The sequence below is a fragment of the Podarcis cretensis genome (assembly GCF_951804945.1).
Source record: "Podarcis cretensis genome assembly, chromosome: 6".
Lineage (NCBI taxonomy): Eukaryota > Metazoa > Chordata > Lepidosauria > Squamata > Lacertidae > Podarcis > Podarcis cretensis.
Window position 1 is genome coordinate 16309749 of NC_137175.1, and position 16282 is coordinate 16326030.

The following is a 16282-nucleotide window of genomic DNA, read 5'->3' on the forward strand; positions in this document are numbered from 1 at the left end:
CAGGCCCAGCCCATGTTCCACCCCAGAGTCACCCCTCCCTCTGGCCCAAAAGCTTTATACACCAACAACTCCCATAAAAATGAGCTGCAAGCAACCAGGTTTGTCATCCACCAAGTCCTGCGAATTTGCGCTCAACCATAATCGTCTCTGCTCCTATCCTCAGAACAATGGCACTGTGATGATTACCCACACACCTGTACAGCTAGGGTGGCAAATATTTCCATCCTTGCTGCACCCCCAATGAGGCACTCTGATGGGTAGGTGGGTTCGGCCACCTGTCAACATTGGTTGACCCATATTTCCTTTGCAGTGTGACTTGAATTCAATGTTAGAAAATGAAGCTTAATTGGTTTACGACCCCAATTAGCTGCAGTTTATAGTGGTCCGGCACGCTCCTCAGCCAAGCTGCGCCGATCTGCGTCTCTCCGGTTTCGCCTTGCAGAGTAAAAACACAGCGGAAAAACTGTTGCTTCAGATCCATGCAAACACACCAGGCACTTGTGTGTCCATTTTATCAGTCTTTTATTACAGCAGAATATTTACAACTCAGCATTTCTCAGATAAATTCTCCCGGACTTCTAGCACTCATGGCTAATGGCTGCTGTCTCTCTCGAAGACACAGAGACAAGTAAGGCAAAACTCCTCCCACCTTCCAAATTACACGTCAGAATGTGAGGCATCACTCAGAACATCTTAACCCTGTAAGTTCTGAATCCCAACACCCCCTCTTGCCTTGCATTCTGACGAGACCTGTGGAACATCCTCACAACTCTCAGATTCGCATTGTGCGAAACTTACCCACGCACCTGTGGCCTGATACCTTTCAGGTGGAATACCCTTCGTTGTGCGACTGGACCGCCTGGGCACAAACTCAGGTGTTTCCTCTGACTCACTGTGGTCAGCAGGTGAGTCCTCTGCATCACGGGATTCCCCCTCTGACTTAAAGCGTCTTCGAATCCTCTGCATTGTTGGGATTCAGAACTTACTGGGTTAATTTGTTCTGAGTTGTGCCTCCCATTCTGACGTTTGGAAGGAGGGAGGAGCTCTACTTGTTGTTCTCTCTTTGTCTCTGAGAGAGACGGACGCCATGAATGCTAGCAGTCCAGGAGAATCTGAGAAATGCTGAGCTGTAAATTTTTTGCTGCAATAAAGAACTGATGAATTTGGACACACAGGTGCTTGGTGTGTTTGTCTGGATCTGAAGCAGACTGCAACGGTTTTTGATCCGCTGTGTTTTTACTCTGCAAGGCGAAACCGGAGAGCAGAAGGTCTGCGCAGCTTGGCTGGGAAGTGTGCATTATACTGGGGCTAATTGAGGCCATAAAGCAATTAGCTGGCCAGTGCCAATTAAGATTTCGTCACAGGTTATGGGGGACCTAATTACCGCTAATAAAACTGTTGCTGAGAGTCTGCCGGTGAGCTTTGAAGTCAGCTTTGAACAGCTGGGAAGACGCTACCGAAGCGGAGCGGAGGTCTGCGTTCTGTCTTTTGCCTGCTGCTAAGAGGCGAGAGTTGCTGAGAGCTGAGAGCTGAGAGCAGCTGGCTGGGACGCTGTGTTTTGCCTGATGCTGAGAGGCAGAGAGCTGAGAGAGCAGCTAAGAAATCGGGTGCCGGAGAGCTGACTGGTTTTACGTGAGTAGCAGCTGGGGCCCCGGGGAAGAGGAGAGAATGGCAGACAGCCAGGTCCTTGAGGACGTTCCGCTTGAAAAGCTCACTTTAAGAAGTTGGGCAACCTGGTCCAGAAGAGTAAGGGGTTGGTTTCTGGTTACTGGGCTTTGGGATGTAAGCCAGAAAGAGCCACTACCCCTGAATCCAGGTCCTGAAGGGACAGACATTGCAGGCTTTGAGGCTGCGTTGCCTGAAGATAGCCAGCAGAGAATGCAAAGAGAGCTTGCTATGCTGAAAGCATGCGTACATGCATCACTTTTGCCCAGTTTGGAGGGCGTAAAGTCAGCAAGGGCTGCCTGGGAGGTGCTGAGAAGTTTGTGTGAAACTTCAGCAGGAGGCCAGGGCCCTGGAGAAGTCATGGAGAGCCTGGAGATGGCTGTAGCCCCAGTCCCTGAGGTGCAAGTCGGGGGGGCTGAGAATTCCAAAGGCAAGTTTCAAAAGTTTTCCACTGTGAGTGCTGAAGTGAAACGCAGTTTCAGCGAGGGCAGGGCTGGCACAGAGGGCTCTTCCGAAAGAAGGGGGGCCAGGCCAGCTGAAAGGAGCCCTGGGCAGTATTTTTCCACTGGTGATCGTCAGCCAAAGGCTGGAAAGCGGCGGAGAGCTAGACGTTTCAAGGTCGGCCACCTGGACAAAGTGAAGATAAGGCCTAAAGAGTCGCGTGGGAACGCAGAGGCCAGGCCGGTCTCCAAGGCAACGGAGGAGGCTACTTCTACGGAAGCTGCCAAGGTCCTGAGCAAGGGGGAGTTGGTTGCCGAGACAACCAGAGAGAACTGCTGCAGAAGCCCAAAGAGAGGGGGCAGCGGGACGTTTGTTGCCAGTATGGCATTGTTTGAGGACAGCTCTGAGAGCGGCACTGACTTTCGCTTTCTAATCGACTCAGCAGCTAACTGCAACCTGATTCCAGAGACCCCTGCAGTCGAGATGTGGAATTGCAAGGCAATTCCGGCTGGGAAAACTGTTCAGTTTGCAAATGGGACAAAGAAAAATGTGACTAATATTGCAAATGTCTTTTTTTCTGTTTTGAAGGAGCAGATGGAAGTTTGCATTGTGCCAGGAGTGCAACACTGTATTTTATCTGTGCCTTATTTGTTGGAAAAGGGGTTTAGGGTTTGCTTTGAACACGATGTTTGTACAATCTCCAAAGGAGGGAAGCAACTGGTTAGAGTTGCAAAGGGGCAGAATGATCTCTTCATTCTTAAAACGTCTCTGGAGGGTGAGGGGAAGGTTGAGAAAGCACAAGCCCTGCGTGCTACAGTTCCCACTCATGTTTCATGTTCTTGTGCGTGGCATAAGAAGACAGCACATGCTTGTCTTGAAGAACTACAGGTGCTACCTGAGGTTAGCCAAGGCTGTAGAATTGCGGAATGTGCAAGAGTCCTAGATTGTCAGGCTTGCAGACAGGCAAAGGTAAGAGGGTGCAGTTACCCCAGGGTGGAGAGGGTAACCACAAAACCTTTTGATCTTGTGCACATAGATCTGTTGGGTCCCATGAAGGAACCAAGTTTGGGAGGGGCCAGGTTTCTGCTGACGCTGCAGGATGATTTTTCGCAGAACACCTGGACACATGGTCTCAAATCCAAGGAAGATGCAGCACAGCTGATTAGACGTTGGATTGAGGAGGTGGAACTAAGGTTCTCCACGAAGGTGCAGGAAATTGCTAGTGACAGAGGTTCACAGTTTACTGGGTCTGCTTTGCAGAAGTTCTTTCACAAGAAAGGGATAAGTCACACAGTGACTTCTCCTCAACAGAGGGGGGTGGCAGAGCTCAGAAGTGAGGCTCTGGTTAAAGCTGCACAGGTGATGCTGTCAGATTCTGGGTTATCTCCGAGGTTTTGGATGGAGGCAGTTAAATATGTGAGCTTCACCTGGAATCGGTCCTACAATTCAGTGGTAGGAGACACACCGTTTTTCATGCTTCACGGGAGGAAGCCTCAGGTTCACTTCCTCCGTGCGTTCGGATCAACGGCCTCGGTGCCGGTGCCTGAAGCTTTGCGAGGGCCAGGTGAACCCAAGTTCCAGAAAATGATCTTCTGTGGGTATGAGCCAGCGGCTCGTGCATGGAGGTTTGCGTACCCGTCAGGTGATCAGAGTAAGCTGCTGATCAGTAAACACGCTGAGTTCTGTAAGCAGGAGGAAAAGCCAAAGACCCCTGCCAGACGCGATATTCTTTCAGAATGTCTTTCTGATTCAGAGCAGGAAGGTTCTGATGAGGAGGAAGGAGAGCCAGGGGCTGAGTCTGCTGATGATGATCAGCTCACTGACCAAAGTCAGGAGCAGGATGGGGCATCTCCGCAAGTTGTAAAAAGAGAGCCCAAGAGTGAGCCTAGTTCTCCTGTGAGGGTAATTCCAAGGGTTCGAAGACGCGTTAAGTCAGAGGGGGAATCCCGGGATGCAGAGGACACACCTGCTGACCACAGTGAGTCAGAGGAAGTGCCTGAGTTTGTGCCCAGGCGGTCCAGTCGCACAACGAAGGGAATTCCACCTGAGAGGTATCAGGCCACAGGTGCGTGGGTAAGTTTCGCACAGTGCGAATCTGAGAGTTGTGAGGATGTTCCACAGATGCCTGACAGGAACGCCAGGAGAGGGCGCAAGGCATTGGGGAAGGGATTGATCTCACAGAGGTCTGCAAAGGTACATCCACAGGTCTTGTCAGAATACTCGGCAAGAGGGGGTGTTGGGATTCAGAACTTACTGGGTTAATTTGTTCTGAGTTGTGCCTCCCATTCTGACGTTTGGAAGGAGGGAGGAGCTCTACTTGTTGTTCTCTCTTTGTCTCTGAGAGAGACGGACGCCATGAATGCTAGCAGTCCAGGAGAATCTGAGAAATGCTGAGCTGTAAATTTTTTGCTGCAATAAAGAACTGATGAATTTGGACACACAGGTGCTTGGTGTGTTTGTCTGGATCTGAAGCAGACTGCAACGGTTTTTGATCCGCTGTGTTTTTACTCTGCAAGGCGAAACCGGAGAGCAGAAGGTCTGCGCAGCTTGGCTGGGAAGTGTGCATTATACTGGGGCTAATTGAGGCCATAAAGCAATTAGCTGGCCAGTGCCAATTAAGATTTCGTCACATGCATTACGCTAACAGGAGAACTAGGCTCACTCTTGGGCTCTCTTTTTACAACTTGTGGAGATGCCCCATCCTGTTCCTGACTTTGGTCAGTGAGCTGATCGTCATCAGCAGACTCAGCCCCTGGCTCTCCTTCCTCCTCATCAGAACCTTCCTGCTCTGAATCAGAAAGACATTCTGAAAGAACATCATGTCTTGCAGGAGTCTTTGACCTTTCATCCTGCTCATAGAATTCAGCGTGTTTACTGATCAGCAGCTTACTCTGATCACCTGATGGGTATGCAAACCTCCATGCTTTAGAAACTGGCTCATACCCACAGAAGATCATTTTCTGGAACTTGGGTTCACCTGGCCCTCGCAAAGCCTTAGGCACCGGCACAGATGCAACTGACCCAAAGGAACGCAGAAAGTGAATCTGGGGTTTCCTGCCGTGCAACATGAAAAAAGGTGTGTCACCTACCACTGAATTGTAGATCCGATTCCAGGTGAAGCTCACATACTTAATTGCCTCCATCCAAAAACTTGGAGGTAACCCAGAGTCTGACAGCATCACCTGTGCAGCCTTAACCAGAGCCTCACTTCTGAGCTCTGCCACCCCCCTTTGTTGAGGAGAAGTCACTTTGTGACGTATCCCTTTCTGTTGAAAGAACTTCTGTAAAGCAGACCAGTAAACTGTGCACCTCGGTCACTAGTGACTGCTTGCACCTTGGTGGAGAACCTTAGTTCCACCTCCTCAATCCAACTTTTAATCAGCTGTGCTGCATCTTCCTTGGATTTGAGAGCATGAGTCCAGGAGTTCTGCGAAAAACTATCCTGCATCGTCAGCAGAAACCTGGCCCCTCCCAGACTTGGTTCCTTCATGGGACCTAACAGATCTATGTGCACAAGTTCAAAAGGTTTTGTGGTTACCCTGTCCACCTTTGGGTAATTACACCCTTTTACCTTTCCTTGTCTGCAAGTCTCACAATCTATGGCACTTCCACATTCTTGAATTTTACAGCCTTTGGTGCATTCAGGTAGCACCTGTAGCTCTTCAAGAGAACTATGAGCTGTCTTCTTGTGCCAAACACATGCACATGAAACATGAGTGGGAACTCTAGCACGCATCGCTTGTGCTCTCTCAACCTTCCCCTCACCCTCCAGAGGCGTTTTAAGAATGAAGAGATCATTCTGCCCCTTTTTAACTTTGACTAGCTGCTTCCCTCCTCTGGAGATTGTACAAGCATCATTCTCAAAGGAAACCTTAAACCCCTTTTTTAACAAATAAGGGACAGATAAAAGACAGTGATGCATCCCTGGTACAGTGTAAACCTCCAACTCATCCTGCAAAACAGAAAGAAAGATTTTTGCAACATTAGTTACATTTCTTTTTTCCCCATCTGCAAACAGAACAGTCTTTCCAGCTGGAATTGCCTTGCAATTCCACATCTCGACAGCAGGGGTCTCTGGAATCAAGTTGCGGTTCGCTGCTGAGTCGATTACAAAGCAGAGTTCATTGTCTCTCTCAGAGCTGTCCTCAAACATTGCCATACTGGCTGTCAGCTGATAAGCTTCTTCATTGTCTTTAGCACCAAAAGTCTCGCTGCCCCCTCCCTCTGGGCGTCTGCAGCAGTTCTCTCTGGTTGCCACGTCAACCAACTCCCCCTTGTTCAGGACCTGACCAGCTTCAGTAGAAACAACGTCCTCTGTTGCCTTGGAGACCGGATTGGCCTCTGCTTTCCCATGCAACTCTTTGGGGCTTATCTGGACTTTTCGCAGGTGGCTGGCCTTGAAGCGTCTCAGCTTCCCAGACCTCTGCGCACGACGAAAACAACTCTTGGCAGCCTTTGGAACACAAGCCGTTTCTGAGCTTTCACCGCTCACTGCCCCCCCACTGCTCTCAGGGCTCCCAGGACGTTTTCCTGCACCCCGTCTGGTGGGTAAAGGGCTCCCAACGCTTGGCCTCTGGCCTGGCTCCTCACACAGGCACGGTGCAGCACTCAAACAGCTGCCAGCAACAGTCCCTTCGTCCCCCTCTGGGGGCCCACAGCTTCCCTCAGCTGTGTGCTGGCTCTCAAGAATGTGCCCAGCGCCATCTTGCCTCTCCCCTTCGGATGCAGCCAAATCTAGGCTCTGGCGTTCCACTCCTGCTTCACAAGCCTCACGGAGTGCTAGCCATGCAACCTCAGGCCTCTTAGCATCTTGGACAATAGGCTTCAGCGCATCGCTTACATTCTCTGCCAGGAAAACTAGCACACACTTCTCAGCTTCACTCAGCTCTGTAGCTGCTCCAGCCACTTTCTGTAGTGGCTGGACTGCCTCCCAAAGGCTTTCTCCAACCAATAACAGTTCTACGTGGAGGCTCCACGTCCACCAGCCTTCATGCGTCAGCTTTTCACATGGCAGCTTAAGCTTAAAGCCATGCTTCTGGAACTGCGCCATCTTCTCCCCCAGTGCCCCAGCTTACTCACGTTGAAGCAGCCTCCGGCACCTGTCTCTGGAGAAGCGCTTTCCTCAGCAAGCTCCCCTGCCTCTCAGCATCAGGCAGAAATAGCGTCTTTCAGCCAGCTGCTTTGCCTCAGAACGCAAACCTCCGCTTCGGTAGCGTCTTCCCAGCTGACCCAGCTGACTTCAAAACATCCTTCGCAAACTCAGCAACAGTTTTATAACGGTAATTAGGTCCATAACCTGTTAGAAAATGAAGCTTAATTGGTTTACGACCCCAATTAGCTGCAGTTTATAGCGGTCCGGCACGCTCCTCAGCCAAGCTGCGCCGATCTGCGTCTCTCCAGTTTCGCCTTGCAGAGTAAAAACACAGCGGAAAAACTGTTGCTTCAGATCCATGCAAACACACCAGGCACTTGTGTGTCCATTTTATCAGTCTTTTATTACAGCAGAATATTTACAACTCAGCATTTCTCAGATAAATTCTCCCGGACTTCTAGCACTCATGGCTAATGGCTGCTGTCTCTCTCGAAGACACAGAGACAAGTAAGGCAAAACTCCTCCCACCTTCCAAATTACACGTCAGAATGTGAGGCATCACTCAGAACATCTTAACCCTGTAAGTTCTGAATCCCAACATTCAAGCAAGATCCCTGCCAATTAATTCTCCAATACAACTCCAATCAGCTACACTCCATAGTGTGACAACATACTCACAACTGACTTGGAGCAGTTAGCTCCTGCTCCCAAAGACCTTTCATCTACCGAAGATAACATGAATTGCACTGCCACCCAGAATCCTTGGGAATAAGCATTTGGGGATTCCACCAGGACTGCGACAAGAAGATTGTCTCACCTCTTATATATCCCATTGATCACTTGTGCTCTAGAGATGAGGGCCTCCTGCAGACACCATGTTATCAGGAGTTTCATTCTGCACAGTGTAGGAATTGTCCTTTAGTGTTATGACATCTGCCCTCTGGAATTCCTTCCTGTTAAATATTAGACGTTTCTGTTGCCTTTTCTGCACCTGCTGAAGACCTTCCCACATTCAACAAGCCTTTTAAACTGAGATCTTTCCCAGTCTGCATCTGTATTGGAATTGTATTGGAGTATGGATGTATTCACTGTTGTTGTTTGCCACCCTGGGAGGATGGACAGGATATAAATTTTACAAATAACAGTAAGGATAAAGATGACTGAGGTCATCTTCAAAGGCCCTTCCCTGAGTACCTCTGCCTTATAAGTGATCAAAGAGAGGGTCTTTTTATTCATCTCCCATCTTTTGGAACAATCATCCCTGAAAAGCTTGCCTTGAACTAGGTGAAGACATTGCATTCTAACATGCCTTTTAATGTGTTATTTAAATTTATTTTGCTACTCATATGTTTTCCTCAGAGCTATGTTTAATCTATTATTTGAATAGTGTATGCTCGTTTGCTGTTAAAAATATGTAGTGACATCTCTCAGGTGTCCTGGAAGTAGAATTGCTGAAGGACATGGTATAATCTTTTAAAACAACTGTATAATTTATACTCCACTATCAACCTGAATTAGACAAATCTATGTAGCAGGTTCACTTTCTGGACACCCCATTAGAATTATGCAATGGCTGTAGAACCGCTACCTTATGCCTGATTTGAAAATGCTGCTCACCAGCAATAGACCACCTAACAGAAACCCAGAAGTCAGTGAGAGAACATTTCAGTCTCCTAGGCTAGTCTCCCCTCAAATTCACCACACTATTTGTTTGTTTGCTTTTGGTCATTTATGTCCCACCTAATCGCTAAAGTTTCTAACTACTAATGCAACAAAAGACTTTGAAGGAAAGCTCAGTATTAAACTGCCATGTCGATTAAGGTCAATTCAGCCTTAATCTAGATTGCGGGCCTCTTTCCCACAACATGTCCTTATTAAATTACCACAGTATAGCTAGAAAGATGGCATTATCTTGAGCGATTATCACATCAACAGCATCATATTGCATTATTGTATTATCGCCATGCCTGCTGTGGTGAATGGGTCGACCCGTTCTTGTCTTGTATACATTTGGGCATTCCATAAAAATGCCACAGATCTAATGCTTCCCTTTGTAATTCATGACTCTAGTATTTACAACCCCCTGACACCATTTTTCTGCTTCAAAGTATGGATATTAGTTTAGCACGGATAACCCTTCAGCATCTGACACACTGGGTTTTGTAGTCCACAAAAGCTTATTACACAATAAATATGTTAGGTTCACATCCACACCATAACACATGGTTTTCTCCAAAGAATCCTGGGAACTGTAATTTACTCCTCCCAGAACTACAATTCCCAGCACCCTTTAGTTCCCAGGATTCCTTGGGGGAGCTATGCATGTTAAACTTGCTTTAAATGATGGTATGGATGTGACCTGAGACTTTTAGGTGCCACAAGATTATTTATTGTTTCACTGCAACATAGCTACTCCTCTGGAGTGGACAGAAGTTGCTGTTTAAGCTGCTCAGCTATGAGCAAACAAACACAAAGTCCTTGCTGAGATTTCCAGACAAGTCAAACTGAAACAGCACCCTGAACTGCCATCACTTTATGTTTGACAAGACCCATTTAAAGACAGACTGGCACGTAACAGTTTTAAAAGTTTGCAGTTAAAAGGCTGCGTTGGAATACTGTAGATCTGTAAATGTTTGCTATTTACTTTTCACTTTATGGCAGCAAACTTGTGCATTCTTCCTTGCCAGTAAATCCCGTAGAATAAAATTATAAAAGAGACTTGCAGCATCTTAAATTTATTATGGTGTATGTTTTCATAGACTAAAGTCCACTTCATCAAATATATGAAGCATTGCCCTAAATTGGCAAGTACAGTGGTACCTCGGGTTACAGATGCTTCAGGTTACAGACTCTGCTAACCCCAGAAATAGTAATAGGGAAATGAAATGCAAAAAAGAAAAAAGACAATAGATTGTCATTCTAATAAATTCACCATCTAAAGCAGTGGTTCCTAAACTTTTTGGGGGTCACAGTCCCCTTTGAGAATCTGATGCAAGCCTGGATCCCCTCTCCAGAATAATGGACTTAAACACATGCACACAACATTTTGCATACAATATATCTTGTTGCATGGAGGTGGGGGTGGGGTCAGAAAGTTTTTGTGCATCAGTGAAGACAATACTAAGCTAGGGGGACCAGTGGTCTGGCTCAGTACAAGGCAGCTTCCTATACTCATTCTTTGCAACAACTGATCAGTAAGCTGCAAGCAGTAGTCTGTCCACCCAGCAAATGGTCTATGTGAAAGAAAGATCATATTGGGGACAATTTGGACAGATTCAGGACCACAGTTCCCTGGTAGAGCACCTGCCTTGAATTCAGAAGTTCTAGCCTTAGTGTCTCCAGGTAAAGTTGGGAAAAACTGCTCCCAGAAATCCTGGAGAGCCGCTACAAGTCAGAGGAGACGGTGCTGAGCTAGATGGACCAGTATTCTGATGATGCTGTACAAAGCAGTTTCCTATCTTCCTCCCAAGCAGTTACAAGTAGTCTTTCTCAAAATAAAGGGTGGGTGAGGCATTTCTGATTGCCACAGATCTTCAGAAATACATTTCAACTCATCTAAAAGATTATCAAAGTAAAATGGAGCAACTGAACACCCACAATCAGTACAGCGTATCTTTTCTACAAGAGGGCAAGGGCATTCAAAGAGCGGTTGTCTCCCCAAAACAATCACACACACAAACCTCCTCTCCGTTCTCGCATATATCAGCTTCTCTTCTTTTCAGAAATCAAAGCTGCAACCCTAAGAACTCTTACTAGAGAGGAAGCCCAACTGAGCTCTGTGGAATTTACACATGAGTAAGCATGTTCGTTTATGGACTGAATCGTCGGGGAAGGGTGAGGGCAGAGATGCACGATTTTAAAGTACCGGCATTCACCAATGACATGAAAAACAATGACAGCATCTACAGAGGAGATGCCCCCAGAGTGTAGATACACCATATAAAATAATTTCATTTTAAAAATAAGCCAAATCTTCAAATAAATGCCGCTTAGAAACAACAATGCCCCATCCCCATGAAAACAAAACAGAGCTCAGGGAAACGTCCGCTACACTCACGTTGACTTTCATTTTGCTGTTTTTAGCTGGGAGCCTTTACTCGTCCATCATCCAAATCGCACCCTCCAGATAGACTCTCTTATTCCTGTCTCTCTTTTTTTCTGTTGTCAAAAGGGGGCAAACAATCAAGCTGGTCTGCAGCCCGGCAAGGTTTCCGTGCAGACCTTTTGTGCAGCCTCCTTGCATGGGGAAGTAGCTTTCGAGTGAAGCGAGCAGCCCTCGGGGATGAAAGGCGAAGAGCTAATCGCGCAGCAAATTCCCTTCCAGCGCAGCAATTGGCTTGTAGTTATCTCCATGCAAATGAGGACATCCCATGATCTCCGCCACCCCAGAGGATTTTGGTGCCTCTAGTGTCAAGGGGGTAAAGGAAGGGGGTGAAATAAAAGCCCAAACAGAGAGTGTTCTTGTTCTTAGATCTCCCACATTTTAGAAACAGCACATCACTGACTATAATGCAAAAAATAATGTCTGAGCAGGGCGGATTTTGAGGATGTTTTTCCAGCAGGCTTGCAAGAACCCAGCTGATGTTTCAAGGTTCGGTCTTGGGCTATGGTGGCGGCTTTGAATTATCCGAGCTCACTCCACCGAGACTGTACTGCCTCACTGAACCCTCTTCAAACTACAAAAACAAAGGCTTCGTAATGGCATCGCTTTAGAGGCACACACAGAGAAGGAGAATCGCAAAGAACAAAGCACATTAGCCCCACGAAAATGAAATACTTTCACTGGGGCCCGGCTATTCAAATTGACCATCTGGTCTCCTTGGCTAGAATCTGCTGCTTAATCACTTTTTAACATGCACCGGTTCTGTGCAATGACCCCCCCCCCGCCCACCGCCCCCGGTTCCTTTTACTCATCATCACCCTTTTCCTTTGTCTTTTGAATTAGACCTTCCTCTTTTCAGAGAAACAATATTTCTGAGAATAAAATGCACACACACACACTAGCAAATATTCACTTTACGGTGCCAATATGGCACTACCTTTAACGCAAGACAGGCTATGGGGAACCTCCAGGTTTACAGAAGTACAGTGGTACCTCGGGTTACAGATGCTTCAGGTTACATACACTTCAGGTTACAGACTCCGCTAACCCAGAAATAGTACCTCAGGTTAAGAACTTTGCTTCAGGATGAGAACAGAAATCGGCCGGTGGCGCAGCAGCAGCAGCAGCGGGAGGCCCCATTAGCCAAAGTGGTACCTCAGGTTAAGAACAGTTTCAGGTTAAGAACAGACCTCCAGAATGAATTGAGTTCTTAACCCGAGGTACCACTGTATGCAAAATCTTTTGGGGAGGGGGCAGAACCCTCAAAGAGGGAAATTCCCTGAAGCAGTCCAATGGGGACTCAGTGGCCACAGAAGACTGACCGATTCTTGAGAGGGACCCCTGCCCCACAGAAAACCCATGTTAGAAGAGAGCATAGTTCACTGGCTGGAACTGTGACCATGAGCACTCCAAACTACAACCACTACAAAGAGAATTTCTTCAACAGTTTTTCTTAGGCCAGTGTACAAGGACAAATGCAGTTGTGTTCATTTCTGCCCTGTTTGTTTCTGAACATATTGGCAATAAAATAATAATTTAGATTTCCTCATTGCATCCTACCAGACTTACAGTGTAATCCTATATATGTCTACTCAGAGGTAAGCCACTCTCATATGTGTGGGTATTGGAAGGATACAAATTAATTTTATACATGCTTACTCAAAAGTTCCACTGAGTCCAATGTAGTTTATTCCCAGGAAAGTGTGCATTGGGTTTCAACCTCACACTTACATGGGAGTAAGCTGCAGTGTAGAACTTACTTTTGAGTAGTCATCAATAGGCTTGACCTTTTACTCTCTTAAATTCCATCACATTGTTCTCTGCTGACCTACCTTTGCAAATCTGCTACGTCCAATATTTCTATCCATAGTTGTTACCAATAACTGTTGCCCCTTCCTATATCATCATCAACCATCAAAGCTTTCGTTTTGCAAACTTCTGTGTATGTCACAATATATATATATATATTTCAAGAAAAAGAATCCAAAATAATATTCTTCAGAAAGCACTGGTGCGGAAAAATGAACAAATGTTCCTGGAAAAAGGGAATTTCTAAAGCCACAGACAATCAGTACAAAGCATGAGAGAAGGGACTCAAGTTTCAAAGTGAAGTTTGTTCTCATGACAGTCTTTCTGCAAATAACCCACACACAGGAAAAACACACACAATATTTTCGCTTTGCTTCATCTTCCTGTGGTTCCTATTTTAGACGGATGACAGGAGGAACAGCCTGACTTGTTAGCTACAGGCGTCTTTTAAAAAACTTTGTGCATCAGGTGCTTGACTTCCAGAATGGGACAACACAACAGTCACATCTTTTAAAAGAGCATTTTTCTTGATGGACAAAGCTGGAAATGCCACCAGGAGCTGGGGAACATACTGATTCCACCCCAAATGATTTATATACAGCACAGTTGCAATTTACACAAGTCTCTTGGTGGAGGTTAGGGGATGGGCAGGAGAAAAACGTTACCAACAAAATTATGAGTTTGTCTGCTCCGAGGGAAGTCCCAGAGAGTTCCAATAAAGCAAGGATCAGTTAGCAGGTAACTAGAGGGATCAATGGGACACGGGTGGCGCTGTGGGTTAAACCACAGAGCCTAGGACTTGCTGATCAGAAGGTTGGCGGTTCAAAACCCAGAGACGGGGTGAGCTCCCGTTGCTCGGTCCCTCCTCCTGCCAACCTAGCAGTTTGAAAGCCCGTCAAAGTGCAAGCAGATAAATAGGTACCGCTCCGGTGGGAAGGTAAACGGCGTTTCCGTGCGCTGCTCTGGTTCGCCAGAAGTGGCTCAGTCATGCTGGCCACATGACCTGGAAGCTGTATGCCGGCTTCCTCAGCCAATAAAGCAAGATGAGTGCCGCAACCCCAGAGTCGGTCATGACTGGACCTAATGGTCAGGGGTCCCTTTACCTTTTAGAGGGAACAATATCTCTCCACAACTATTCCACTCGGCCCAAATGAGGACTTGGTAAGACCTCTCTGAATCCAACTGTGTCGGGAAATTTCTAGGCAACCTCCAGTATTCCATTTTCAGCCAAAATGCTTGAGCATGTGACCGCATCTCCACTCTAGGTCTTTCTGTGTGGTTCATCTAGAGTGATTTCAAAAGGGCCAACCCACCCCTGAGGCAGTCACCTCAGGCAGCAGATTGGGGAACAGTTGGGAGAGGTGGCAGATATGGGTCCATGCCACTCACCGCACCCTTGGCTTGTCACCCACCTCCTTCTCTGCCTGCTGCAGGTGGTGGTGCGTTCAGTGTGGCAGCTTTGATGGGCTTTGGGAAAGGTAGCTTTAGTGGGCAGTGCCGTTTTCTGTTTTGCCTCAAGTAGCAAAACATCCTGGGCCAGCTCTGCATTTCAATTTGGTTTCAGGCCCACTTATATGACTGAGACAGCTTTGGTCCCCTTAGTAGGTAGTTTATGCTGGGAGTAAGTTTGGGGGGGGGGAGTGTTGCCATGTTGGTCCTCTTACCAGCTTTTAATACTTTTAATACCATGGTATAAATCTGGTTCTCATGGCTGGGATGGGACTAAGTGGCACTGTTTTGTGGTGGTTCCAGTCCTTCCTGGAAGAATGGTTTCAGAAGGTAGTGCTGGGAGACTCATGTTTGGTGCTTCAGCTATTTGCCCATGGTGTGGGTGGCCAATCACATACTCTCAGTTGATGATTTTACAGTTACCTCATATTAAATGCAGGAATGAACAGGGATGCTTAAAAATTTCCCTGAAAGTCAGTAACAAGGGTAGTAGAAGCTCCTCAATGACCTAGCTCCTTTATTATGGGTTGTAAAAATTACCGAAACAACAAATTATAAGGATTTTGAATACTGTACCAAAAAAGCCCTATATAAGTGCTAACAACCCAATTCAATTACTCACAAGTAATTCCCATTAAATTCCCTGGGTCTCACTCTGATGTATGAATGCAAAAGACAGTACCCAATTATTATTTTCTCGCAGCAGGCCTCAGACTACTGCAAAGCAACCTCATTCATATCTGTAGACAAGACAAAGAATGGGTGATCAATCAAGAAGGGCATCCAGCCAATTCCCACATGCGCAATAAAATCCCCACCCCTTCTGGCCAATTCACCTCCAATAGGTTGTTGTTTCAAGGTCTGAATCCGATTCAAGATTCCTCTCTTACTGCATAAGCCACAGCACCCAAAATAGTAAATTGGTACCAAGTGTGCTGAATTTATTTATTTATTTATTTTGCAAGATCTATACCTCAAGCAGTTGGAAAATAAGTGGTGACCTTGGAATTCTCACTGTCTTATGTGGGATTTATTTTACTTTATTGGTTTACTGGTCCTAGTTCCTTTTTTGACAAAGAGCTGTGGAAATACCCTAAATAGTTTATAAAATTATAAAATATGACTTATAATACCCCACATCATATATTCTCCACCACCGGAAAGCTCTCCCCTTCAAGATTCTTTGGGACAAAAAGTATTTCCCCCCCACGAAGCACTTTAATGAGCAATGACCTCAGTCCTCAGGCAGCCTAAAATAAACATTGGGTCACCTCAAATGACAACACCAATGCCCCCCCCCCATGAGATGTCACCAGAGTTGGGTCTGGCCCACTGCTTTCTGCTTGTGCAAGTCACTGTCAACTAAAGCAACTTCGCAAGAAACGTCACTGTTTCACATGTCAAATGAAATGTTTCGTTTACCTTGGACATATATGGCCTAGCTTGTTTGTTTTCAAATGAGTCATCATAATGATCATCCTCAAATAGATGTTCACCATCCTCTGAACTGAAGTCTTGGCTTACCACAGTTGGGGGGTTTGCACATATCAGTGCACTTTGAGGCCTTGTTTCATACACCCACATCATGGTCCTTCACACTTCTTTGTAGGCTAGTAGACTGAGACTGGCCTCAGGTGCTGGCAGATTCTCCTCCCCATGGAGAACCAACTGCTCACTTGCATCTCTGCCTTCCAACTTCCAGCTCCTGCCAAGTGGACTTGCTG

At 46.6% G+C, this 16282-nt stretch overlaps 1 protein-coding gene across 2 annotated transcripts in view; it reads right to left on the reverse strand.

Moving 5' to 3' along the window:
• Window positions 1–13330, reverse strand: part of CASS4 (Cas scaffold protein family member 4) — a 51710-nt gene extending 38380 nt beyond the window's left edge. Inside the window, exon 1 of one of the 2 annotated variants that reach the window (XM_079979117.1) lies at window positions 13133–13330. In XM_079979117.1, coding sequence (XP_079835243.1) covers window positions 13133–13168 — 36 coding nt within the window. In that variant the 5' untranslated portion in view covers window positions 13169–13330. Of the gene's footprint in view, window positions 1–11255; window positions 11559–13132 lie in introns of those variants that run through there. The other variant, XM_079979118.1, reaches the window with a different exon arrangement.
• Window positions 13331–16282: the final 2952 nt, after the last annotated feature.